This window comes from Molothrus ater, chromosome 5 (genome assembly GCF_012460135.2).
Source record: "Molothrus ater isolate BHLD 08-10-18 breed brown headed cowbird chromosome 5, BPBGC_Mater_1.1, whole genome shotgun sequence".
NCBI classification, from domain to species: Eukaryota; Metazoa; Chordata; class Aves; order Passeriformes; family Icteridae; genus Molothrus; species Molothrus ater.
In genome coordinates this window covers 40,022,106-40,049,045 of record NC_050482.2, presented here as the reverse complement: position 1 = coordinate 40,049,045, position 26,940 = coordinate 40,022,106, and the positions used below count along the sequence as shown (strand labels likewise).

Below are 26,940 nucleotides of genomic sequence, written 5' to 3'. Positions count from 1 at the left end.
CAAGAGAAAATTAAGCCACACAGTAAGCTTCATGTTATCTCCCTGCATTTGCAAACTGCATTTCATGATATTCCACGAGTCACTGCTGAGGAGAATTTACAAGTCAAGGACAGTCTGTAATAAGCTAAGAGTAACTCATATCCACTCATCAAATGTAAAAAAACCCCACACTTGTCTGATAAAAAGTAAGCAATTAGTGGGGAAAAAAAAGTATTTTTGCACAAATTCTTATTTCAGTATTGTCTACCAGCTTTAACACTCAAAATTGAATAGTCTGGAGTTTGCAAAAGCACCAAGTCAATAGATTCCAAAGGCTGTCAGACACATATCCAGGCCTTAGCTTTGTAAGCACCTTCTCCATTTAATCAACTTAAGCTAGTCCCCTTGAAAGATCTTTTGCTAATCTACCCCAGTAAGAACAGGACACCAGGAAACCTAAAGAGTTTTGAGTTTTCTTTCTTAAAAACTCTAGAAATACATAAATACTTATATGAGGACTTTTTGCCTTGGCAATGCTATTCGTAGCACTTATTGCCTTAAGCATCAATCAGATCTGTTAATAAAGAGGCTTCATTTTAAATGCATTTGCAAAGCAGCTACAAACAGCTGAAACATGTTCTGAGCTGAAGAGGAAGGAATTGCTCTTGCTGCTTCAAAGCAAAAAGGCTAAGAAGTATCAGAGGGGCCAGCTACTCTAGGAGAGAGGACAGGGATGAATGCTCCATTCTCCCAAAAGAGAGTTCCCCATTTACATTAATTAGGTAAAACAGTGAACAAAAGGAAAAAGAAATCTTGGGATAGAAAGAATGTCTCCAAAATCTATGTGACCCTTAATGCTCTGTCTGTACAACACAGAGTCTGTAGGAACAGAGTGAACTATGACAAAGAAAACAATCAGGAACAAAATACTGCTTTGGTATGTATCCAATTACTGCAGCCCTGTGCAGGTATCCCTAGATATGGCCCTCTACAAGCACAAAGGAGCGGCCTCACTTTCACAAGCCCTTGTCCTCAGGGGGCACTTCAACCACACCAGTATCTGCTGGAGGGACAACAGCAGGGCATAGCAACCAGGAGGTTCCTGGAATGCATTGATGAGTATTTCCTTCCCATAGAAGGAATGGGGAGCCAATGCTCTCAATTCTCACCAATAAGGAATGCCTGGTGGGGAATGTGAAGCTTAAGTGGAAGCCCTAATTGCAGTGACCATGAAATGGTGGAATTCAAGGTCCTTGGCGCAGCAAGAAGAGCACACAGTAAACTAAACATCCTGGACTTCAGGAGGCCAAACTTCTGGGATCAGCTTGACAGAGTACCATGGCATAAAGCCCTGGAGAGAAAAGAGGCCCATTAAAGCTGGTTAATACTCCAAGCTTAAAGAGGAAGTAAGGCAAAAATACCATGAGGGCAGCAGGGAGGAACAATGATCTTCTAGCCAAACTAAACAACAAAAGGGAAGGCTATCAAGAGTGGAAGCAAGAGCAAGTAGCTGGGGAAGAACACAGAGATATTGTCCAAGCACCAAGGGATCAGGTTAGGAAAGATAAAGCTCTCATAGAATTAAACTTGACTGACATCAAGAGCAACAAGTAAAGCTTTTATAGGTACATGTGCACACTCTCCAGAACAGGAGACTGGTTGCACAGCTTATGGAGAATGCTAAGATAACAAATTTTTTTTGACTGAGTCTTCACCAGCAAGTGTTTCAGCCACCCCACCTGAGCTTCAGAATACAAAGGCAGGGACGGATGAAGAACTGCTCACTGTAGGAGAAGATCAGGCTCAAGAACATCTTAGGAGCCTGAAGATGCACAAGTCCATAGGACCTGATGAGATACATCCGTAGGCCTTGAAGGAACTGGCAGAAGTTGCTAAGAAACTATCCAGCATATTTGAGAAGTCATGTCAGCCTAGTAAAGTTCCCATGGAAAAAGGGGAACATAATCCATAACTCATTTTCAAAAAGGAAAAAAACTGAAGGCCTGGGTAACTACAGGTCAGTCAGTCTCACCTTGATGCCTAAGATCATGCATCAGATCCTCCTGAAAACTGTGCTACGACACATAGAAAATAAAGAGGTGATTGGTGACACCAACATGGTCATTGATAGCAAATTGTGCCTTCAAATCTGGTGGCCTTCTATGAAGTGGTTACAGCATTTCTAGATAAGGAAAGAGCAACTGACATCATTACCTGGACTTGTGCAAAACATTTCCCATTATCCCACATGACATTCTCGTCTCTAAACTGGAGACCGCTGGGTGGATAATGAATTCACAGAATGGCTGCACTAAAAGAGTTGTGGCCAGCAGGCTAAGAGTGTTGGGGCTGTGCAGCCTGGAGAAATGAAGGCTCCAAGGAGACCTTAAAGCACCTAAAGGGGACCTGCAAGAGAGGTGGAGAGGGACTTTTCACAAAGGCATGTAGTGACAGGACAAGGAGAAATGCCTTTAAAATGAATGAGGATAGGTTTAGAACACATAAGGAAGAAATTCTCACTATGGGGGCGGTGAGACATGGCACAGGTTGTGCAGACAAGCGGTGGATGCCCCATCTCTGGCAATGTTCAAAGCCAGGCTGGATGGGGCTTTCAGCAACCTGGCCTAGTGAAAGGTGTCCCTGCACACAGCAGGGCGATTGGAACTAGATGATCATTAACATCATTTTATGATCCATGGTCCAGAGAGCAATTCCATTAATTCTGAAGCTATAAGCAATATAACCACCATACCTGTGAAGCATCATGCTCATCCTACAAGACCTTTCCCTGCCCTCACAGAATGAGAATGTTTTGTCAGAAATTCATTAGTCATGGTTTAAAGCTCATTTTTACTACTGAAGTGATGTGTGAAGGGAATGGTCCTGTACCAAGTCAGAAAAAAGGATTTCATTTGCATCTACATGTTTAATTGACAGGCTCTCCCACACTAAAACAGAAACACCATGGAAGGTAGGAAATTATTTTGGCTCACTTAATAGGAAACTTCAGCCCTTGAACAGTAATTCTTAACAATGAATGGTGCTAGGTTATTGATAAATGCCTTTTTTTTTTGGTGGAGAAACTGTTTTACTATGTTGTCTCACTCTAACTCATTTCTGACTGAGACTTTTTTCATAAAAAGTCTAATTCTTGCTTCACATAAGCAAAAACTTCATATCTATTTCACAAAGGAAAGACACAGAGGGGTTTCTTCACATGAATTATTGGCAGGATTCAAGAACTTATCTTTACTTAAAATCAACAGCCAAAAAACCCTTAGTATTTGGATAATTATACCTGGTGAGTCTTCACCAGTGTAATATTTAGCAAAAGGCACACACTTACAAAAATGTGTATCAAGGCAGGTTAGGTGTTCTATATACTTGCACTCTTTATCCTGCCTCCACAACTGTCCACACTGGAAAATGACTGGATTGCCCCAGGGCTACCTTTTGATCAGAAACAGAGGTATTGGTGTGTATAAAGGAAGCAGCTGTGAGGCTTATCATGAACCATTAAGTTTAGAAGAGTGTTTACATCCCACAGTACAGATTCAGCTTCAGTGATAAAAACCATGCAAGATTTTACCATACATGACAAGCTACCAAACCCTGGCAGGGACTCCTAAAAACAGTGCCTCTACTCCTCTATTTTCCTTTCCAGTACTTTTATTATCATACAGAGATGAAATTCTGTTTAATATTCTGATAAGCCTAGTAAAAGACTGGAGACTCACAGTTTCTTGACTTCTGTATTTTAGAAAATATCTTTGCACATGTGAAACAGAGACCCATATGGAAACAATTTTTTCTCATAGTTCTCTGGTTGTATTACACAATGTCACTAAGTTTTAGCTGCTTTTTAAATGCAACCTAAATATATTTATGCATTAAGAAAATTATTACGTCCCTTTTTTTTTTTTTTTTGTGATTGACAAGGACATTTTTGATTATTCTGGAAGTGTGCTTCATATATGCTTGCTCCCACCCTATATTCTTCCCAATGCATTGGTTTTTGTCCACTGCCAGAGACAAAGTACACATTTGGTCTGTGCAGTACAGCTGCTCTTTTGTTCATTTCTAAATAGAGCTAAAAACCCAAATTCCACATAAATTTCTCTTTGATTTTGTTATCTTTCAGAGCAAATGTTTAGGCTTCATCACATTTCTAGCTATGTAAGTATTTTTTTTTTCTGAAGAGAGGCATTTAACACATTCTCCAATATTGTGTAGATACAGTGCTGACTCCACCATGAAAACTGCAGGGTCAGAACCAGTGTTAAGGGAGCAGTAACAACTTTCCTCTCAGTAGTATCAAAATAGCACTGGTTTTGTGCTGCTGCAGATTTCAATATAGCTGAGAAATAAAAAATAATATTGTTTACATCAGCATAAAATCCAGTCTTCAGTATGCAGCCAGCTGCACATAAAATGAGGAGAAACATGAGCAAAAGCAAGCATTTATTTGAATCAGGTCTTTAGCAACCACATAAATGTGCAGCTTGCAGTAGTGTTGACAGACATCTTTGTCTCAGGGCAACCTGCATTTGTCCAGACCCTTCTTAGCAAAAGGCAACATATCTAAAATCAGACCTCTTGACACAAACTTTCTCTGCTTACTGGTTTTAAAGAAAACAGTGAACAAATCTGCATTAGCAGAGTTCAATCAATGATCTTGTGAACTGATTATTACACAAACAGTCCACTATTGCTTTTGGGTGACTGTACACACATGAAGAAAGACATAATTTTATTTCTAGCTGGGGTGAACACATCTTGTTAGTACCTATTCATACAGAAAAGCAAACAGGTAACTACATTCTCTAGTTGTGATTTGCTAACTACAGAATTAAATATAATCCTTTTAAAATACAGCACACTTCAGGCATAAGTCCTTTTCTTAATGCTGTCAGGATGATTCCAATGTCATTTGAATTTAATCGCTTATTTGGTTTTGCCTGTTTCTCCTAGCTCATGCTTTGATGTGCCTGGCAGATTTTAAGTGATTTGACATTTTGACTACAGGTTTTAAACATTACCAGAGACTGCAACAACACTTACCTTAAATATTTTACATTCTTGCCACTCCCACTTTTCCTTTGATTGTATTTAATTTGTTAACAATCTGTCTAGTACTCTCTAGTGTCTCCTTTGCACAACTTGTTCTCACAACATGGTTGTGATCTTCACACAGTCATATTCCATGCCTAATGCTATGTTGCCATCTGTTGACCAATTGAGCAGTTGTAGGACTAAGAATAAGACAAGATACTCAAGAACATAAATAAAACTTCAGAATTATTTTAAATCTCTACTTTATATTTACTTCTTTTTCTTTAACAAAGTGATTTAAAATCTTCATCTGTTTCCTTAACATTTACTAATTTAAAGGTATTAAGTCTTCAAATATAATGTTCACACAACAATATATGACATAAATCAACTCAATGGCTCAAACTCTGCATTGTGGTGCTGACTTAAGAAATTATATAGATATAACAATTTCATATAGTCACTAGTGACTCACCTTTGAATCATCCAGTTCCAGCTTTTTCAGAGACCGTCTGACATAATCTGTGAAGGAGGATGATTTGGAGAAGGTTTTTCCAACATGTCGATCACTGCAAATACAGTACTGAGGTGTAGGCTTTTATACATCCAACAACAAAATTCAGATATTTTTAACAGGAGAAATAAATCAGTTGGATGGCTACTACTGCCAAGTTAGTAACAATTTTCCTTTTTCCCCCCTTCCACTTAAAACAATCTAGCTAATACTTGAAGTAACTTCTAGACACAGCAACAGTGTAATTGTATTATGGTTATAATACAGTTATTATTTTACCAAAAACTCTGAGAGAGTTGAAGTTCCTTTTTAATTTCTTCACTAACATTTTTAATTTCCTTATATGAATGACAAAATTATTATTTCCAATGACACATTTCCTTCTATACTTCTAAATTACTTCCATAATCTACCATGATCCTGCTGTAATTTATTTAACAGCAACCACTGAACTGAAAAAATGTCACTTTTGCTTGTTACCTGGTGTTCTTATCCTTTCAATTTTTATTGCACTAAATGATGCCAGAATTCTGTTCTCTTCACAACTCAATAGCTTGCATTTCAAGACAGATGAAAATGTGTGTTGTTTCAAAAAATATGCTAAAATAATTCACAAAAACTTAAAAAAACATATAGGAAGAATGAATCCTAGCAGACCACTCATATCTGCTCTCTTCTCTGTGCTTAAAATATCTTGGAGAAAAAACATACAAAGGTTTTTTTTTAAGTCTGAATTCACTTTCTTGACTGAGTCTAACATTTCTCTTCTAGAGTAGGAGTTTAATATTCAGGTACAGAATTTTCAGCTACTGAATAACTTAACAAGAAATACCCTCTTCCTGCACCCTCCCAGTGAAAAACTGAACAGAAGTATCTTAGTATCTTACTTTTCTCCCTCTTTATTCTTAGTAAAACCTATCTCCTTACCTAAAACCCAGAACAAACATCTGAAGTCAACAGAAAGATTTCAAAAGATTTCACTCAGTGGCAGTTCTAATGCTGTTTAGCTGTCAAGGACCCTCATTCATTGAAAAGAATTTTTGCTGTCATATTTAATATTCAAATGCACCTAAACATTTAGGCTGATGCAGACTGAGAATCAGTTAATAATTATGTTGTTGCATCATTCCTAGGAAGATGGGCATTTAACATCTTGCTCAGAGAAAAACCCAAAACATGGGGTTGAGACAGGTCTTTCCAAGGTAGCCATTACAGACATATGATCTTAATTATTTCCTCCAAATTATACTTCCTTCAAAAATTGAAAAATCTACCTCACAGTTTTTCTTTTCTCTGCAATTCAGCAGCCATGACTTTTTGTCTGATACTGTATGCAATTTTAAAATAAAGAAGCATTTCTTCTTTCAGGAATTTGACCTTCTGAAGGGTAAGCTGTCTGACTGACTCTACATCCAGCAAAAGTTTTAAGAGTATTTGCATTAGCACTTATTTTAGATCAGGAGTATACTTCTGAAGTGAATTTTCTGGTTTTTCCCACCTCTTATGCCTTGGCTCACACCGTGAAATAGTATCAGAGCTCAAAAAATGGGTTATTTTCAAACTAAATTAAACTGGAAGGTGTGCTTCTGGATGTGGTCCAAGTGCTAACAGGCATACATCCCACAGAACAAGATAAAATCTCATCCAACTGCAACCACAGAAGAGTATAATGTAGATGTCAGATCCTCAGCAGCAGCTCTCCAAATCCCATTCCTACAAGGAAGCAGCATTTGCCAGTGTAGGCACAGGCAGTGAGTAGCTCTTTAGAGCCATGATGGCCATCAAGCTGTCAGCAGTTTTACTCAGGACAAACAGAAATGCCTTTTCCCATCTGCAGTATCAAAGCTGCCAGGACTTCTGCATGACAGGGTAGCCCAGGACTGCGCTGACTTTCAGTGCATTTGCTCAGTATTCTCAGGTGAAGATGTGCTTTACCTGTGTACCCAATACCAAAGGGGGCCTATTTCAGCTACAGATAAAGGAAGGGCAATACATTTGTGATGTGGATTGAGGACGAGCAAATCTACCTTGCATTTTAATACCAATGTGTATAAACAACTTGATGAGACTGATTACTACGTCCTTCTGCTTTCCAAAACACACTTTCTCTACAACTCAGAGGTGGAAGAGAATCAGATCAATCTTTGGTTGGTATTCTGTGAATTCCGAGCTTCCTACCTTTTGGTGACACCATAAATTTCTTCAATAATAACCTGAAGAACAGCTCGATAAAACAATGATTCTGTAGGCAGCTGCAAAAAGTTTTACAACAGCAAGGGATTTAAAATTGGCACTGAAATTAGGATCAGAGTAACAAAACCAGTATTGGCTTCCCTAACTATTTGTTGAGTTATATACTTTATGATCGGTCATACCAGATTTAAGAGGATAATTTACTAATGTTCTTGCATCCAGTTAAAATGATGTTTTTAAGTCAGATTCTAACATAGCCATAAATGCAAGAAAGAAAAAAAAAAACAAACAAACCCAGACTCTCTTGATGGAAAGAAAGACAACAGAGGAAAATGCACTGTTCATGATCTGAATTCTAATATGCAAAATAAACAACAATTATCTAAGTTGTTTTGAAGACAAAAGGAGTAATTACCTAGCTGAATGATCTGCAATCAGACTGTAGCCTGAACCATGTAGAAAGTACTATGCTAAAAAAAATAATACTAAGAATTTCATACATTTGTCTATGGAAAATATGTTTGCATAACACCAGTTAATGATTGCCAATTAAAAATACACAGAAAAAGACTGCTAGGGCCAGTGGGCTTATTGAATATGAAAAGAAGTCTTTCAGCCTGGCCTTTTAAATACTTGGACAGTTGGTGCCCACCATCCCTTAAGGATAACTTGCACAACAATTAATCAAAATATTCACAGACAAAAAATATACAGGGATTAAAAATGAGAATGATGATGTTTCTAACAGGTTCAAGCTTTTGTCATAACAATGTCTATTTTTACATTAGTTGATAAAACATTGGGATAGAGTGATCCAAACCAGGAATATAAGAAGGACATTTGCACTGAATTTATGCATCAGCTGAAAGATAGCAAAGGAAGTTAGGAAGGGTAGTTTGATGCCTTAAATTTTAAGCTGTGCTTTTTTTCTCAGACTCTTAATTGTAAAAAGAAAACAGATTCACTAAGTACAAGCACAGCAATAAAAATGTGATTTTGTGATGACACATGCTATCTATCAGGATTTTACATAGTGTAGGCCATTATTTCAGATTCCAGATATGCAGAAGTTCAAAAAAAGGCCATGGATTAAGAACATTCAAGGGGAAAAAACCACATTTTATCTTAGAATGGCTAAAATAAACAGTATTACTTACCATTTGGCCAACTGCAACTCTCTCCAAAGCCTTTAAGAGTCAAGGAATTAAATTGCTGATATGTTTATTCTTTATCATAACATTTTATAAACACATTGTATAAAAGTCAGAGGAGATGACATTTAAAAAGATTAATGGTGTGACATAACATGAGCTTGTACACTTTAAAGTGTTAATACCTTTAGGCACTCATAAGCAGCTACTCCTGTTATTTTGGTTTATTTATAGAGAAGCAATGACATCCAACTGTGTGGAAATATATACATGGAAAATTTGCTTGCTTTTTCTTTCTATTGTACAAGAGTTTCAGAGGATTACTTTCTGTGAAAGTGCTAAAAGCAAATGCATTTTTCTTGAATATTTATCTACTGAAGTACAAGTAATACATTTTGCATATTTAATTATTTAAAAGTAAATACTAGTTCAATGGATAATATTAGTTTTAATCACTATTACTCAGACTGCTGATATACAGGCAAATAAAGTAACTTCAGAGAGACTGCAGTTTAAAATACTGTGCATTATTTTTCACTAGAGTCTTCGTACTATAAATGCTGATGTAGATGTGAGACTACTTGGTTTTTATCATGTATAGTGATAAAGAACAACAAATATTTAGAAGCATGTAATACTCCTTCACAGTTGAAAAGATAGTATGCCCACAAAATTTTCAACAGAGTTTTAAAGATCATAGCAGAAATGAAGACAAAACCTCAGTATCTGATTATCTGATGCTACATCAAATTAGGTAGCAAACCAAAAATGCCTCATCATTTACAGATTATTATCACCTTTATTCCCAAACTTCACTACAGTAAATAAGACTGCCTGTTACACAATCACCCATACTTCCTTCTCCTTGTGGTAGAACTGATCTGGTATTTCACACTGCTCTTCAAACAAAGTCCACAGAGCTGCAGCTCCTCCATTCATGGCTTTCGCCAACTATCAGGTTTGCCTTCTGCTGCATAAGCTCTTACTACAGCATCCATCTGCTGCTGCTGAGGAGATGGATATGGCTTCCAAGATATATTATTGTAAGGCTCTGAAGCTGGAACTCTTGCCCAACACCTCTGGCCCTTGGTAATTCAACCTATTTGAACTCTGAGTGTCATTGCTCAGCAGACTTTCTGCTAACCAGCCATTAGCCCAAGAAATGTGGGTGCTTAGTGGCTCTGTGCTGGCTCCCTTGTACATCCTAAATGGCAAGGAAAATCCTAGTAATGAAAAATGCATATGGACAACTACAAACATAACAGGAGAAGTATCTAGTTACACAGGAGAACTCTTTGCCTTTTGTGAATATTCAAACAAAAAGTTTTTAATTGCCAAATTTCTGTGATTTGTGAGAAATCTAAAATAGATATATATAGGAAGATCAGTACTCTCTTGGGGGCCATTTGCTTTTAAAATTTATCTTCCTACCACTGCTGAAAAACAGCCCAACCTTTTTCTTTCCAAAAGAAATGGAATAGGAAACAACTAATGTGTCAGCTGAGGAAGGACCGGTATTGTATGACACTGACAAGAAAAAGAGAAAAGGCAAATCCCTTTAGAAAGCACTTCTGCTGAGTTTTACAGCTACATCTCTAAAATGAACAATTCTTTTCCTTTACTTTGCCAAGGGTAACACATTTAAGCCTTATGGATCCTAAACAACTGTCCTCCTGTATTTTCTCCTGACAGCATTTAATTATCATGGTAGTTCAAGTTTACATAACCTCAATACATTAGTCCACACTGAGTCTTTAGTCAATACTCTTCTCTGTAATGGAGGTACAGACCTAGCAGCAGAGCTTAGCTAGAACCTGATGTGATTTATCTGAATACCATAAATTAAAAATTAATAGAGGGAAGGAATAGTGGTATTCTAACTGACAGTGGTCAAAATTTTCAGTACCTACCTGTTTTTTCATATTAGACAACAGCTCATCATCCTATCTTGATGAGGCTATGTCTTTAAAAGTACTTCTTATCTTGGTGCAATGTTAAAAAGAAGTTTCCAGACTCTTAAACTACATGGATTTTTAGAGCTCCTCTAGTTTTTGGAATAGGCAGGGTTGTTCAGGTTTTAAACAGCTAGAACATTCAATATTATGAATCATGAAGGCATTGAGGGAGTTACTGATTGCAATCCTTCTAAAATTACCTTGTTTCTCCCTAAATCCTTGGCCAAGAACTATAATCCTGAGGGGTTACCTTGTTTAGGTTTCAGCAAAGTTTTGGCCTTTCTGTCCACTCTTAAAATACATTTCTATCAATACTCATTTTTTCATGCCTCCAGCAAGTATAAAATTTATAAAGCTGGAAGGTCAATACTATATTTTTTTAGATATAATTCATCATGCTTACAACACTAATGATGTTATCCTGTAGATTCTTGGATTAAAGTCATGGCTTCAGGATCAGAAGCCAAAAACAATGAATCCTGTAACATCTGGACAAAGCTCTCAGTTGAAAAAGAAAGGAAGGGGAATCATACCAAGCATGCTGACATCCTAGCATTGCGACCACAGCACCAGCCTTCATCCTTCAAGTACTGACACATGGGAAATCCCCAGACTTGGTCATGGCATTCTGCAATATGGAGGAAAAAAACAAAGGCACAGCTTTTCCTCTTACAGACTACACAATGGATTGAGCAAGATGAACAGTAGGTAATGTAGTAGAAACACTTAACTGCTCTCATCCAATACCAAAACTTGTGGTGGTGCTACAAAAAACATGTTTTCCCTGTAACAGATGTTTTTGGTTTATGCTGAATTGCTGATAATTTCACATTTTCCAAAACAATTTTAAGTGAGTGCCCTTTACAAAAATCCACTGAAAAAACAGTCACAGGGACAAGAGAAAAGTCTGCAGATACTCATGGTAACCTACACCATGCCATGAATCACAAGATGTAGGCCAAGCAGTCATTCCATGCAGCAGGGCCTCAGTACCACTTCTCATTGTCTTCTTATTCTATCCCAAACATCTTTCAAACATCACACAGAACAATATGTATTTGTTTATTCTAGTTCTGAAACAGCATTCTGCTGTAAGGCAGAATGTTTGTTTTCCAGAAAAGAGCAGCTGCAAAGGCTCTTGCTTTTTCTTCAAAACGCCAAGAAGCATTTGCATCACAATCTGTGCTCAGTTTCAGTATCATTTGTATTTTGAATAACAAGACAATTATTCATGTTTAACCCTAATGCAAATGTGGGAAAACTGGTACAGAGATTACTTTATAGATGTTCTTAATAGTCACGTCTAAATGTACACAAACTCTAAATGTTTAGAGTTTTCATTAACACATTGTCAGCTGATTTTTAGAACAGTGAATAAGATTTACTGCTTTCTTTAAAAAAAAACCCCACAAATTGGCTGAGATCCTGGCTTTTTAGCACAGGAAGGGGACTGGGGCATATTTCAGAATAAATCATATAATGGGGTTGAAAAGAGGGGACAGCAGAAAATTTACCAACAGTCGAGATATATAAGTAAAATTCATTCCATAAAAGTTAAGCAAAGAAAAAAAAACAACCATAAAGAACCCTCCCCACAACTCATGGGAGGGAGGGAAAGCCTTTGGCTTTCTGGCAGAAGTGCCCAGTCTCAGCTGACCATTAGAGAGTAACAGCAAGCAGGCAAGAAACCTCTGCAGGCAACCTCACATTTTGCTCTCCTTTTAACCCTGAGGGATGCCAGAGGCTCTTAGGGGCTGAATATTGGTTTGAGAATCATGATTTAGAATAGGATTTTAATTATTAGCATGATTAACAGAAGGAGAAAGAAGACTTTTTAGAAATAATGATGAAATTTGACCAAACAGATTGCAAGTGGTTTCAGCACTAGAAATGTAGTAAGAATTTGTAAGTGCCTCATGACAAGCTCTAAAATATTAATGAACTTCAAGTCTAATTATGAAGTACATGGAACACATGGATATTTCTACTGCAGGGATGTCAGTAAGAACTTACTGAGTGCAAGAAAACAATGACTGACATGGTTCCTATTGTATGTCTTTCTAATATCATTGTTAAAATATTTCAAAATAATAATTTGCAAACTGAGTTAGAAAGATTAAATCCTTGATCTTTTCAAGCAAATCTCTTCCAAATTATACCATGTCCTCCAGGCAAACTAATCATTCATTCAAGTTAAAGTTACTACCCTGTCAGCTACAATCTCAGTATCAGTGCACTGTATTAATGCATAATTCAGATAATCTTTGGAAAAGATTATCAGTCAAAACATCATCTTCATTTAAATTACTGAAACTGTAAAGTAGGAGAAAAAGAGAGGGAAACTAATGCTTCAAGTTAGAAAGAAATTTTTCACATATATCAAAAGTTGACCACGCATCTACAATATTGCTTTAAGTTCTACTTATTTTTTCACATCCAGTCTGCTCTCAAGCACACTTCAAAAATTTTTAGGATTAACATATTGCTATAAAGTTCATGTATTTACAAGCTATATTTTAAAAAACTGGATTTTTTTTAATGCCTGCAATTATTTCAGATATACTTAATACTATATAGCTCACTATATTGTGCTTCTATCTAACACAACAGCAGTTCTAAACTGTATAAATCTCAAAAAATATTCAAGAAACGTTTTAAGTATATTTTAAGTATTCCATGGAACATTTCACAGGAAACAGCTCAAGTGTCCAACAATGCATGAAGCAACCATGTTATAATTCAGTACAGAGTAGCCAATCAGACAGAATTACTTCTATGAAAATCCTTTTTTCATAAAATCCTTTTCACATTTGCCAACTCTGTATGTGCACAAATGATGACAAGGAAGTTCAAGAGAATGGGACAAGCTTCTCCAATACCTTTAATATTAGTCCATCCATAGATTTTCATTTCTAAGAATAATACTGCAATTTTTAGTGTGCTAATATTCAAATTTTACTTCACAAAGCTTTACAGTAAAATATAGTCATTATAAAACAACAGGACCAACAAGCTTTAATGTTACTGGAAAAAATAAGCCTGACTTCAGTTCCATGGGATGAGCCAGATCAGAAAGCTGTGGAGACAGCAATGTTGGTGCAGCATCCTGCTCCCCTTGGCAGCCCTGGTGACCCTGGAGCTGTAAGCTTTGTCAGAATCTCTGAATCCCAACCCTAAACCTAATTGCTGCTTTTGGCTGATTATGTAATTCAATGGATTAAAATGGCATTTTTTTGTCTGAGATTTTTCAGTGGAAATTAATCTTTATTACTTTATTATCCTCAGTTTTTTTCACATACACCCTACTTTGTGTCTTTGTATATATTGTGAACTTCATCAAAGTTGTACTAAAACTCAAATAACCTTTTTCAGATCCTCCATAGCCTCTATCTTCCACAACATTGTAGATTTTCAGTTACTTCTGTTATTCCCCAAAAAAATAGATAACTACTAAACTGCCTTTTTCCTTCATGGAAAAGATTAAATCTTCCTTGGCCATGTAATTCACTGTTCCTTGAGTTTGTATTTTTCAAAAAAAGTGCCCTGACTAAGCAGGATTTTGCTGGGGAAAGCAGAGGACAGTGGGGAAGAAAAATGCTCTCTAATTCCAGGAAACAGAATCAGCTGTCACCAAAATAATTTCCAACACCTAAACCTACAGTATGTTTTAATTATGTGCATTAAAACTTTGGCATTCTCAATTCTAACCTCATACTTTGTACACACTGAGAAAAGTACAAATGTAAGATGGTTTCAGGTTTTAATATATTCTTGCTACATTAATTAATGAAAAATACCATAATAACTTCAATAGGTAATACTTTCATTTAACATTTGTAAAGCTTACCTTGTTAGTATTTTTTCAAGTTTCATATTTTTTTCAGAATCGATTTTTATAGAAAACATCTTGGGTTTAGTGACTAGTTAGCTGTGTCACAAATACATGGAAAGGTTCCCTATGCAGCAATATCTAATAATGCCTTGAGAAGGAAATTAAGCTTTTTGATCTGTTGCTTGGAAGTGTTTTCCTGTGTTGCCATGGTATCAGTGGTAGCTATTTTAAGACATTGGCTGTGGAATATCTTTGAAAATATACCTAGGCTACACATAAATCATCTGTACTCTAATACCCTGAAACAGTGAGTAATCTTTTAAATTTGAGTGGAACAGAGTGATACCAAGCCATTATCTTTAAGTAAGTAATCCTTTAGAAAATTCAGTTTCGTAGTATTTGTCCTCTGAATCCACCTTACTCAAGGCTTTCCCATGTTTCACAAGTCGAATAAAATTCTGTATGTGAATTTTGACTACCCTTTGCAACCCTTTTGGTTCCCTTAATTATGTTCAATAGCTTTTAATAGTCAAAGTTTATTCTGCAAAAGCTTTGCTGACTTCTTTCAGAGTGCCTTATTAAGAAGCTACTTTCCACAGCTTCCTGGAGGCCTTTAGAACTTCTCTACCCAGCAGTGACCTGACTTTGGAAATCCTTACACAATATGGAGTTTATGTTTTGTCGTACTTAAGCCAACCTCAAAAGAGCTTCTATCAGACAGCTATCACTGAAAGCATCTATACAACTACACCTAATTCTTATTTCAAATTGCAGAATCAAAGAATATGCTGAGTTGGAAGAGACCCAAAGGATCATCAAGATCACCTTTTAGCACCATCCCCAAGGATCACACTATGTGCCTGAGAGCACTGCCCAAGCACTTCTGGAACTCTGTCAGGCTTGGTGCTGTGACCACATGTGCTGAGGACTGCACATGATCCAAAGTATTAAAACCTCTCCCCACAGGGGAGGTAGCTGGGCATTTCCACCTGAACCTGAGCCTTGAAGTGTTTGTTTCTTGCCCCACCCCTGACAGATCAAGACTGTGACCGTCACTTCAACCAATGGACATCTGAAGTGCAAAGTGCTCCTGAAGTACAAAAATGATGGGTGATGATATCTTTCCTCTCTGCTAGCTACTCTAATAATTTCTTTCTCTTCCTCGTATTTTTTCTTCAGTGATATTTTCATGCTTTTATAATGTCATATTACTATAGATAACAAACAAAATGGCTACATTTCTATTGCAACCCAATTGTTCTAAAATATATATACCTACACACACACACACACACACACACACACTTATATAGAAACCTGTCATTTGTTTCACTCTATTCCACCCCAAGGGATATATGAAAGGGAATCTCAGTTACCCCATCTCTGTGGTGGGTCTTAACAGTAGCTCCAGAGCAAAAGCAACATTCATGTGTATTTTCCTCAAAAGAAAGGATAGAATACTGAAGAATTTCACTGTTTTCTAGACTGGTATTGATGTATTTGGTGATATGGAGGATGGAAAGAAGAGAACCAGAACACAGAAACCCAAATTCCTTTTCAAGGAAAGTTAAATCTTTTTTAAAATATGTTAAATTTTCAGTTCTTCTCTGTTTAGGGATAATCATAGACCAGCTGATACATTGCTCCAAAAACATGTTAGCTGAATGTAAGATAAAACAGCTCCCAAAAATCCTAAGAATATCTCCTGAACAGAGACACAGAGTTTGTTTTAGCCTAAAAATCATTAGCAAACAGATTTTTTTCCCAGAAAAACTGACATAATGGCTCACTATGTAAATAGGTTTATGTAAAATGTCTCTGATAAATAGTAAAATCCTTTCTACTCTGAAGTAATTGACTACCCAATGCAGTAACAGAGAAGAAAACCCCCAAAGGAATCAATTATACTAATGGCTATGTATATTTTATCCATACAAGAATCTCTATATAAACAGACAATTCTCCTTAGAGAGAGCCAAAGTAAAACTACTTAGAATTTTCCAAGACCTGTAATATTATTCCTTATTAACTGAAACTTAGAATTTCACACTGCTTATAACAGCAGTGAAATTTAAAGACAGGTGCTAAAAGACACTGGCTTCAACTTTTTAAAATTGAGTTGAAATTTGATGTTACACAGCACCTCTTGGTTGTTTTAGCCGCTAATGAATCAAAGCAAAGACTTTCATGATCTTAACAGTTCAAAATTATTCCCAGCATAATTGGAAATGTGGTCCCATTACAAAAATTTCCAGATGAATTCAGCTTATTTAGAGACACATAGAAGGGCACTATATACTGATTGCACTATTATTCACGATTGTGACTGCTGGCACCTACTTTCATCAGAAATGCTCACAAAGTATTCACAGCAGGTCCAACACCAAACTGAATCAGCCAGTCTTGCAATATCTGTACTATTTTTAGAGTATGTGAGAAATGTAACGCATTATTCCCTGAAGTCATCTCAGAAACAAACAACAAAAAATCCCAAACTTGTGATAAGCAAGGTAATTCAGCAGCCCAACAAAAACACCATAAAACCATTTTGTTGATATTTTGTCAACACGTCAGACTTATAAACACTATGTTAGGCATCATAACAGGTAAATTTTATTCCCATGAATACCAGTTAATTCCAGTCAATATAAACTGTAATATGAACTGAAAAAGTAATTTTTCATTGGCCTCATCAAGACTGGTCTTGGTATTAAACCTTAAGTGCCAAAGAACATACTGTCCAGCCATACCAATTTATGGCAACCAGAAGTCCATTGCAGCTCCTCTGTGAGCTGGCTCCTCTGCTTCAACTGTGCTTACAAGCACAGCCCTCTGAGTTTACATTAAAGAAACAGCAAAGATGGAAAATGTGCTACTTTGGGGGCAAGAGCTTTGAGGTGGACTTGCCACAACCTTGACTTTAATGGTGCACACCTCAAGAAAATAAAAAAGTTTTTAAAGAGAACAAATGACATTTTAAAAACGGATTTTGAAAGACTTTGAGGCTACTCAGTCAAGATAAAATAACTGTAGAATGCTTTGTAACAAAACTTCCCACTGTGTGCTCGTAGCCAAGCCCTTCCTTACTGGACTGATTTCCAATGAGTAAGTAATTTCCTGTGTTGCAGCAAGTTCTGCCCAATTCTCTTTGCTTCTAGGAAGATCTGTCACTGCAGAGATGTAGCTCTAAACCTGCTTGCTAATATTCAAACTAGTCTCTCCACACAAAGCATCTACATGTGTCTGCCATCCCTGATTGATGGCCTAGAGTAGCCAGTAGCTTTCCTGAATTCAGTGTCAGAGCCTGGGCAAGCAAAGGAGTATCTACAGCAGAGATCATACTGGCTGAGGTACCACACAGGCCAACCAGAAATACACAAAATCTCCATGTGGCCACATGGGACGCATTGCAGGCCCACATAACTCACCGGTGCCCCATGAAAACCATACTCTATCATCTTTGACAGGTCATGTCCATCCTGATTACAGGAAACAGGTGAAAACCACACTCATCTTCACCTAAATAAGCTCAGATAGTCTCAACAAGTTTATGGAGCACTTTTTCCTGGAAACCATGTCCAGGCCCATGAAGAAGGTTGACACTAGCTGGCAGGAATTCATCAGGCACTGACAAACTACTGCCTTCTGTGAGGCACTGACTGGCTCCATGAATTAGGGGACAGCAGAGATATAGTTTATCTTGATTTTATGAAGTCTTTCGGCAAAGTTTCCTTCGTATCTTTATAGACAAAATTGAAAGATATGACTCAGACAGGTGCATTCAAAAATAGGTAGAAAATCAATAGTAATCTGAAGCTTGACAGTGAAGCCTGCAGATTAAGGGATGTGATTATTGTCCCTTTTTAGCACTTGTGAGAGTATCTGGAGTGCTCCTCTGGGCTCGTCAGCCTAGTATAATGACTGAAATGAATTTATTGGTGGCAAAAGCACTAAAGGGCTGCAGCCAAGAAGGGATCTAACTGCTGTTTTCCTAAAGGAAAGACAACAAAAAGGATTAAGCTGGACTATTCTTGGCAGTGCAAAATGAAAAAGACAATAGATAATGCACAATAACTACAAAGTCTGAATGGATATGAAAGAAATTCATAGTGAGGGCAAACACTGAAATGGGCTACTGTATCACTGTCCTTGTAGATATTCAAAACATGACCCTGAAGAAATGATCTAAGTTGGCCCTGCTTTGTGCCATGATCTGGTCCAGATGACCTTCAGAAGTTACTTGCTATTTAAATGCTATATTTGGCCCATTCTGGAAGCAGTATTAAAATCCACTTGCTTCTGACACCTACAAGAGGAGCTCTTTTACTGCTTGAATTGTTGGACCAATACCATCTGATAAGAGACAGAGTCCCCTAGCATCCTCCAGAATGCTTTGTCAGTTTGAAGTCCATGCACAGGAAATGCAGACACAAAATACAGTCTGAATTCTTTCCCATTTTCCATTTGAAGAAATCTTAAATCTTAGATATTGTCAGTCCTTGTTCTCTTAGCCCTCCACTGCACATTTAAGAACAGGCCATATGGTGGATGACTTAGTAGGGGAATACAACAGCATTATACACTTTAGAATATGCACTCTCATAGTAATAGTAAAAAAAAAAATATTTTGAGCATTATTAAGACAATATATATATTCTTTCCCAAAAAAAGTATACTGTCATTTCCTTTTGTTCTGTCCAAATGTTCTCCTTTGAGAATAATTTTGTCCTTCAAGCAGAGTAAAATCAATTCAACATGCAATTTGACTTCATTTTCATACTGCTATGAAACTGCAGTATCTCTTCTAACCATGTACATATATCTGTTTGTTTGAACTTTGAAAAGGTTATCATGCCTGATCCTTTGGGGGTGTCTGAGTTTATGCACTGGTCTGCAAAAAAGTAATCCTATATAGCCAGCACAGGAAGCTGTGTCCTCTTTGCAATAAGAAAGAACCAAATGTTTCAGACACTCAGACTTAATGAGAAGCACCTGAAAAGTTTTTAATGTCTTAAAACTCTGATGTAAAAGTAACTGTGTATTTTTTCTCTAACTGCTTTTTTGTAGCATAGAAATTTCAATTGTATTTTCTTTGCTTTTGGAGTGAGCTGAAGTATTTTGAAATTACTAGGACTAATACACTGAAAAAAACTCTTAAAAGAGTTGCAGAGTTAATTAAAAACAACATGAAAAGATTATTAAAGCAAGAAAGAGCTAGCATGTGTCATGGTCAGTGTGGAGCTGTGCTTGTGACTACTTAAGCAGCTAACTCCTTAGAGCAATAGCTGAGTCTCACATGCCTTTGTGTCTGTGAAGTTCCCTGAAAGAGCTGAAGTAAATTTTCCCAAGCCATGCCTTTTTCAGATTTACTGATATGATGATCAGGTTGTAGCATGTCAGCATATGGTCATTTAGACATATCAGCTACGTACCACTTGTCTCAAGAAAGCCAGTTCCTTAAATATTTTTCATTATACACAATTTCAAGTAAAAATACCAACTTTCTCTCAAAAATGAAACCCCCTCCTTCCCATTTGTAGGAAAATGTGCCTATATTCTGAATCCATAAACAATTTTCATGTTATCTTCCCAAGAAAAACTCTTATATATGTACTGTTTTATGATGGGCAAAGACTGGCACAGTACCCAGATGACTGTTTTGTTGAGTATTACCTTACATAACAAAATCTTAACTCTGGTCGTTGTTTCATATGTACAAATTAACATAATTGGATGTTGCACGCAGATAGCCAAGGACAAAATGTGGTACAAAATATTTCAAAAGGATGGAAACATACTGGACTAAAAGAGTCTGTACATTTATAATTGAGTTAATGAAATAAAACCAGCTGTAGTTATAACCATATAAAAACACTATGCACTTATGTCCCTAATCTCAGTAAAAATATTAGGAATGTTGGCATAATGAAAAAGCAACAATGCATCTGGGAGTGAATGACCCTCATAAAACAAATAAAACCAGTACTAAATAAGCCACTGGAAAGAAACAAACACAAGGAGGTTATTAATTAAAAGGTATAAAACTCTTAACATGCAAACGGGCAGCCACATGTTAAGCTCAGAATTACCTTCTTGGTTTTCAAACTGTTCTGACAGCAGATGGTAGCAGCAGCCCACACTGCAAACGGCTTTGATTTCAGGCTTGGCAGTAAAAATTCGTAGAGTATTTGCAGCAAGATCTCCACATGTATGTAGACCCACCATCATACAGTCCTAAGAAGAAAAAGAAAAAAAAAGGCAACAATAAATCATCTCCTTCATCAACTGATAGAGCACAAATAAAAACAAACTCCAAAACCCAAATGTGGTGCAAATAGTGAGCTGTAAGTTAGAAATACCCAACTCCACGAGGACTCCTGCTGTTCTATTCTAGAATTTTTCAACGCTAATCAAAGCTCTTCAATACTAAGAAAATATGGTGAAAACTGGCCATGATGCAGAAGTTCAAGACTATGAGTAACATAGCTGCAGGGAAGGGAATTTCTACATGTTTACTGATCACAGACCATTTTCTCTAGTCTTTCTTAGGTTTCCTGTTCATGTTATTAGTACCACTGCTACTTTTCTTAGTAAAGATTTCTTACTGTAAATCTGGCTGGACCCATCTAAGGCATTTCTGCTAGTTTAAGTTGTTGAAATCAAAGCAACTTCCTAAATACAGGTTTAAGGTGAAGAGCAGCTTTGTCATTTTCCAAACACCATCACTGACAGTTTCTCTGTATGTCTGCTACTATTCAACAACAAATGGGCATTCTCCGTCACAGCACAAAGTAAGAACTTCAGCTTCAGATGCTCTGCTCTTCTGTCCATTCTATTTCCTACTTTCCTTTTTTCCTTTGCTTTTGCCTCCATTTCTCCATGAAAATTCTCTCTCTTCTAACCATTCATAACAAGATATTTCCCTTCTGACATTATCGGTTGGGATCCACGTGGCAAACATGGTGTTGCTTTGAATTACAGACATATTTATTACTCACAGAATCAAAAAGTCATTAGGGTTGGAAAGGACCTTAGAGATCACCTAGGCCAACCCCCCCTGCCCCACAAGACCAGGTTGCTCAAAGCCTCATCCAACTAGGCCTTCAACACTTCTAGTAGCATACATAACTTCTTTGGGCAATTTTTTCCAGTGTCTCATCACCCCTACAGTAAAGAATTTCCTTTTAGTATCTACCTAATCTAAATCTATCCTCCTTCATCTTAAGGCTTGTTATATCGTTACATGCCCTCTTAAAATTATCTCTCCAGCCTTCTTGTAAGGTCCCATTTAGGTACTATAATGGAATGTGCTATAAAGTCTACCCAGAGCTGTCACTTTTCCAGGTTATCAACAAGAAATTAGGCCAGGGTCACTCAATTGAGATACCATTCTATAATCATTCTGATTTTATCTGATTATCTCACCCAGCTGTATTACACAGTGCATTCATGTCTGAAACAGGAAAACTTCTGCTTTCCTCTTTCAAGTTCCATGACAGTATTTTTTTATATCAAAAAGGCAGTGATTTAGGATTTCTTCCACCTTCAGTATTGTACAAATTACACACTAAGAGGATGCACAATCCAGCTGTGCAAATGTATAGGCATATGCTTCATCAACAAACCCTGCTGCTCAAGGGCGTCTTTCGCAGACAGACATGAGTTTGCTCCACGTGTTCTCAGATACTCAGCTGCATTTATAGCTCAAGTTATAGGGCTATCAGCACAAACTAATGGTCTTGAATCAGAGATTATTACACCCTGGAATAAAATAGCTTGGTCACTACTGAACACAGAGAAGTTTTTATCATTCAATAAAAGACTGAATGCATCTACTCAATCAATGCATGTTAGTTCAGGCATAAAAACTAAACATACAACCTCAGAGTTTCTAGACTTGTGCCACTGTCAGCTGAACTTGGGCTTATTTGTGTAGACACAAACCCTGCTAGCTAGTAAATTACTAAATGAAAGAAAAGTAATTCTGAAAAGTCAAAATAAAATAATTCTTTACAAAATCTTCATCTTGAATACTATACACAATAAATTCTCCTATGCCTTCCCAGTGTGAATGAAGGTATAAAAATATGTAACTTGAAAAAGTAACTTTCAGGAAAATTGAAACTCGAATGCTTAATATATGCATCTATGTGGTAAAAAATAATAAATTCATAATAATTAGATTTTCTCTGTAATGACAGTTGTAAAATAATTGAATATGCTGTTAACTTTGCTAGCTGATTATTATCTACCTCATAAATTCTAAAGACTGATTCAAAAACATCCCAACACATATATCAAAATATAAATACAATCTTTATATGATAGACATACTTCTGCTAACTGGTTAAAAACCATTATTGGGCCAGAATATTCATTTACACCAGAGACAGTACTCTATGTACACTCAGAAAACATGTACACATTAAAATGGCAATATAAAGACAACAGACAATCTAAATACAGTAAATATTTAGAGTAAAATAACCTCCAGATCTGTTATGATGTCACTGAGTTCTGTTTCTGCAGTGATGCAAGAGGTCAATGGAAGATACAGGTTCGATTCACTTGACTTTCTTGCTTTAGTCTTGAGAGATGTCATTTTTCTTTGTACTTTTTCCTCTTCACAGAGTTCCCCACAGTTACAATGAGATGAAGAAAAATCTTCTACAGCATCAACAGGAAGAACATTTAGAACAGCAAGAACCTCTTCAGAAAGTTTGGTCTCATGAGACTGTGTCCCAGTCCCTAAATCAGCTTCAGTTTCTGTGTTGGTTTCAAGTGTAGCCATTTCTGTGAAACCACAAGAGGAACTAAATCTTGGATAATCACTTGGCCCTGATTTTGAAGACTACTGGCATTATTTAAGAGCTCTTCATTGATTGTTTTACAATTAAGTTCATGTTCCACTGGCCTGTCATTTGCCATTTCCAAACTCTGGCTTTTGAGGTTTTCTTTTCCTCGACTCTGATATGCTCTCCAGTGTTTCTTCAATTTTCTATTTCTTTCATGAGCACCATTTGTGTTGGAGCTTGAGGAGTCAATGCCATAAACCTTTAAGTTATATTGCATGGACAAAAATGAACTCAGGTAGCCTTTCCCAGAACCTATATCAATCACCTAGATAATGGAGAAAAAATAAAGGAAAAGAAAATTGCTATATTAATGAGCAACAAGGCACACTTTAAGTGCAAAATTATTCCCTAAAAATTTAAGCATGGATTGAATAGTTACCTTATTAGCATCATACCTCTCAATGCACTTAGTTCTTTTGCTTTGTTGGTCCACATTCTGACTTTAAAACACAGAATTAAGTCTTAACTGACGTGCTCCCGAAAACAGACATTGCAATGTTTATGCAATTCACATGCCCTGCTTCTTGTAAGGACTTTCAGTACATTTTTTGACAGAGACCTTTCTTCTGCCAAAAGAATAACCATAAACCACCATCAATTCCACCTGCCCTTGCTGAACTGGGTCAGAGTTAGCAAATAGACAGTTCACAGTATTCAGCTTTAGGCACCTAATTTCCACACTGAGGAGCCTACAACCAGTGGGTGTACAGCAAAAAGCATCTTTAGTTTCAGTGCTTAATTTAATCCCTTCAGATCTGACCTAGAGATGGGTGATATTGATACTCTTTTATGTCAGAATGCTTGTTTATTCTGCTTTCCAATTCTGTGAAAACAACCCATACAGTTTTGTTTAACATGAGGATGCTTTTCTAATAAACAAAGGGTCTCATAATCCACATGTACTTTCCACTGCCCATTCTGGAGGAAGGAGTGTTGGTACCAGTTTAATTTGTATTACAGCTGATATGGTGCTAGTTCAGTGACTGATGTAACTCAGGAGGGAAATACCCTTACAAAGTGTTAGCAAAAGCAAGAGTAACCTGAGACCTTTCAGTACATAATCACAGCTTTATATAATGTATGTTTTAATATGTAATAAATACACAACACAATATTTTATAAGAATTGGCAGTCACACTTCTCTAAGGAAAGAAAATTATAACATTCACTTCCGTCCAGTTATCTACTAAAAAATAATATTGACTAGATATAATGACTTCTTTGTAGAAGTTCATGGAAGTGTTTGATTCAAGAACACCTATGTTTTGTCCTTGGTCTGTCACATGCTCATAAGAAATCTTACACTGCTACTGTTAAACCTAAATTGCAGCATACACTACATTGATACATCTTAAACTCAACTGTATAGTTTTTTTTACCAGGTAAAAATATTCAATACAGCACTATTCTTACTCAATGAGAAAGAAAGATTTATTCATTATTGTAATAAAAAAGATTTGGACATCCATGGAATTAGAAAGAAAAATTTGAGTCACTAAAGACTATGCAAAATAGTGGAGAATACTATTAGGTAAACACTGTAAAAATATTCAATATTCTTACTCAATGAGAAAGAAAGATTTCTTCGTTATTGTAATAAAAAAGATTTGGACATCCAAATTAGAAAGAATTATTAAGAATTAGAAAGAAAGAATTGAGACAATATCACTAAGGACTATGCAAAATAGTGGAGAATACTATTAGGTAAAAATTGTTTATTAATGTAGCACATGGCATTCTCATGGGTAGTCATCATGCGATATTGATTAATATTTGCAATCTAGACAAGCTTCAACCATAATTTTTTTTAAATAAATCTGTACAGGAATGAATTAAATGAAATGGAATCTATATAACCTAGGCATACTTTTTAAAATGTCATTCATTTGTCACATTCATCACCAATATTCTGCTCTACTGAGCCCCAGTGAGGCCACACCTGGAGCACCGTGCCCGGTTCTGGGCACCTCAGCACAGGAGAGACCTGGAGCTCCTGGAGCACGTCAAGCAGAGGGCAGCAAAGATCATGAGGGGACTGGAGCACCTCTCTTATGAGGAAAGGATGAGGGAGCTGGGCCTGTTCAGTTTTGAAGGGAGATAACTGAGAGTATAAGTTTGTGAAGGGAGTGTGTCAGAGGATGTTTCCAGGCTCTTCTTGGTGGTGCCAAGCAATAGGTCAAGAGGCAACGGGTGGGAACAGATGCACAGGAAATTCTACCTGAATATGAGGAAGAACTTCTTTACTGTGCAGGTGACTGAGCACTGGAATATTAAGATATTAAGGAATAATCTGGGCACCATCCTGTGCCATGTGCTCTAGGATGACCCTGCTTGAGCAGGGAGGTTGGACCACGTGACCCACTGTGCTCCCTTGCAACCAGACCCATTCTGTGTTTCTGTCATTTGAAATGAAAAAGAAGTGTTGAAGGAATAATTTTACCCACCCTTTTGTTTAACAGCTATTACAATTGTGTAGAATATGCACACCTCCACTTCAAGTTTTGAATTTTTTCCGTAAAAAGCAGCTTTTGGACCCAAGAGAGGGGTTGTGAATAATTCCTAAGTGTCACCCCTAGTGGCTGTAGAGACCAGCTGCAGCTCAGGGAAAGTTTCTCAAGTAAATAGAAAATAGTAACACATTGTTAAATTAGCACTGGGATTTAGAAACAAAAGGAAAAGTTGACTAAAAATAGCAAGCAATGATCTTGGGCTAAACAAATAAATTGAATTAAATTAGTCCCTGCTTTACCTTCCATTGATTACACAGGGAAAGGTAATAAGCAATCTATAGCATATCTGTCAAGCATGAACCTTTAAAATGAAATTTCCATGATATAATAAACTCCAAAGGTCTTGTCCACAGTGAGTTGGGTCCTATGTTTAAACAGTTTCTGGCACAATCAAGCATTCCAACATTTCCCAGCACCAAATCACAAATGTAATGGATGCTGAATGCAGAATTAAATCATCCTTACATTATACACTCCAAGTCTTGCTGCACATGCTGCAATTTCCAAGGAAAACTTTGACCAATACATTAAATAAAACAAATGTGTGCTTAAGCAAAGAGGAGTCAACACTGGCTTCTTTTCAGAGTTTAATCAAGAATTTCATAAAAAATAAAGTTCCACTTATATGATAGGAACAGTGCTTAAAAGGGTCAGCAAACTACTGGAAAAAAAAAGCCCTTTAGTTATTTTGCTTTAATATTTAAATTAAAATCATAAACCTAGAAGTGATTAAAGTGGTAATAAAATTTTTGCTTTTATTCTTATTTTGCTATTCACTATTGTACATTATAAAATACCAACAGAGAGCAATATCCCCTACCACCCATTATACAACGTGGGTATGGAGGTGAAACGGAGGGCATTTTCCAAGCTGTCAGTGATCTGTAATATCTGAAAGA

At 36.7% G+C, this 26,940-nt stretch overlaps 1 protein-coding gene across 1 annotated transcript in view; it reads right to left on the bottom strand.

The window, feature by feature from the left end:
• Window positions 1-26,940, bottom strand: part of METTL25 (methyltransferase like 25) — a 46,388-nt gene that overhangs the window by 7,737 nt on the left and 11,711 nt on the right. Inside the window, 7 exon segments of the mRNA XM_036401163.1 lie at window positions 5,507-5,600; window positions 7,724-7,797; window positions 8,896-8,925; window positions 11,378-11,472; window positions 20,766-20,910; window positions 23,165-23,484; window positions 23,487-23,796. Coding sequence (XP_036257056.1) covers window positions 5,507-5,600; window positions 7,724-7,797; window positions 8,896-8,925; window positions 11,378-11,472; window positions 20,766-20,910; window positions 23,165-23,484; window positions 23,487-23,796 — 1,068 coding nt within the window.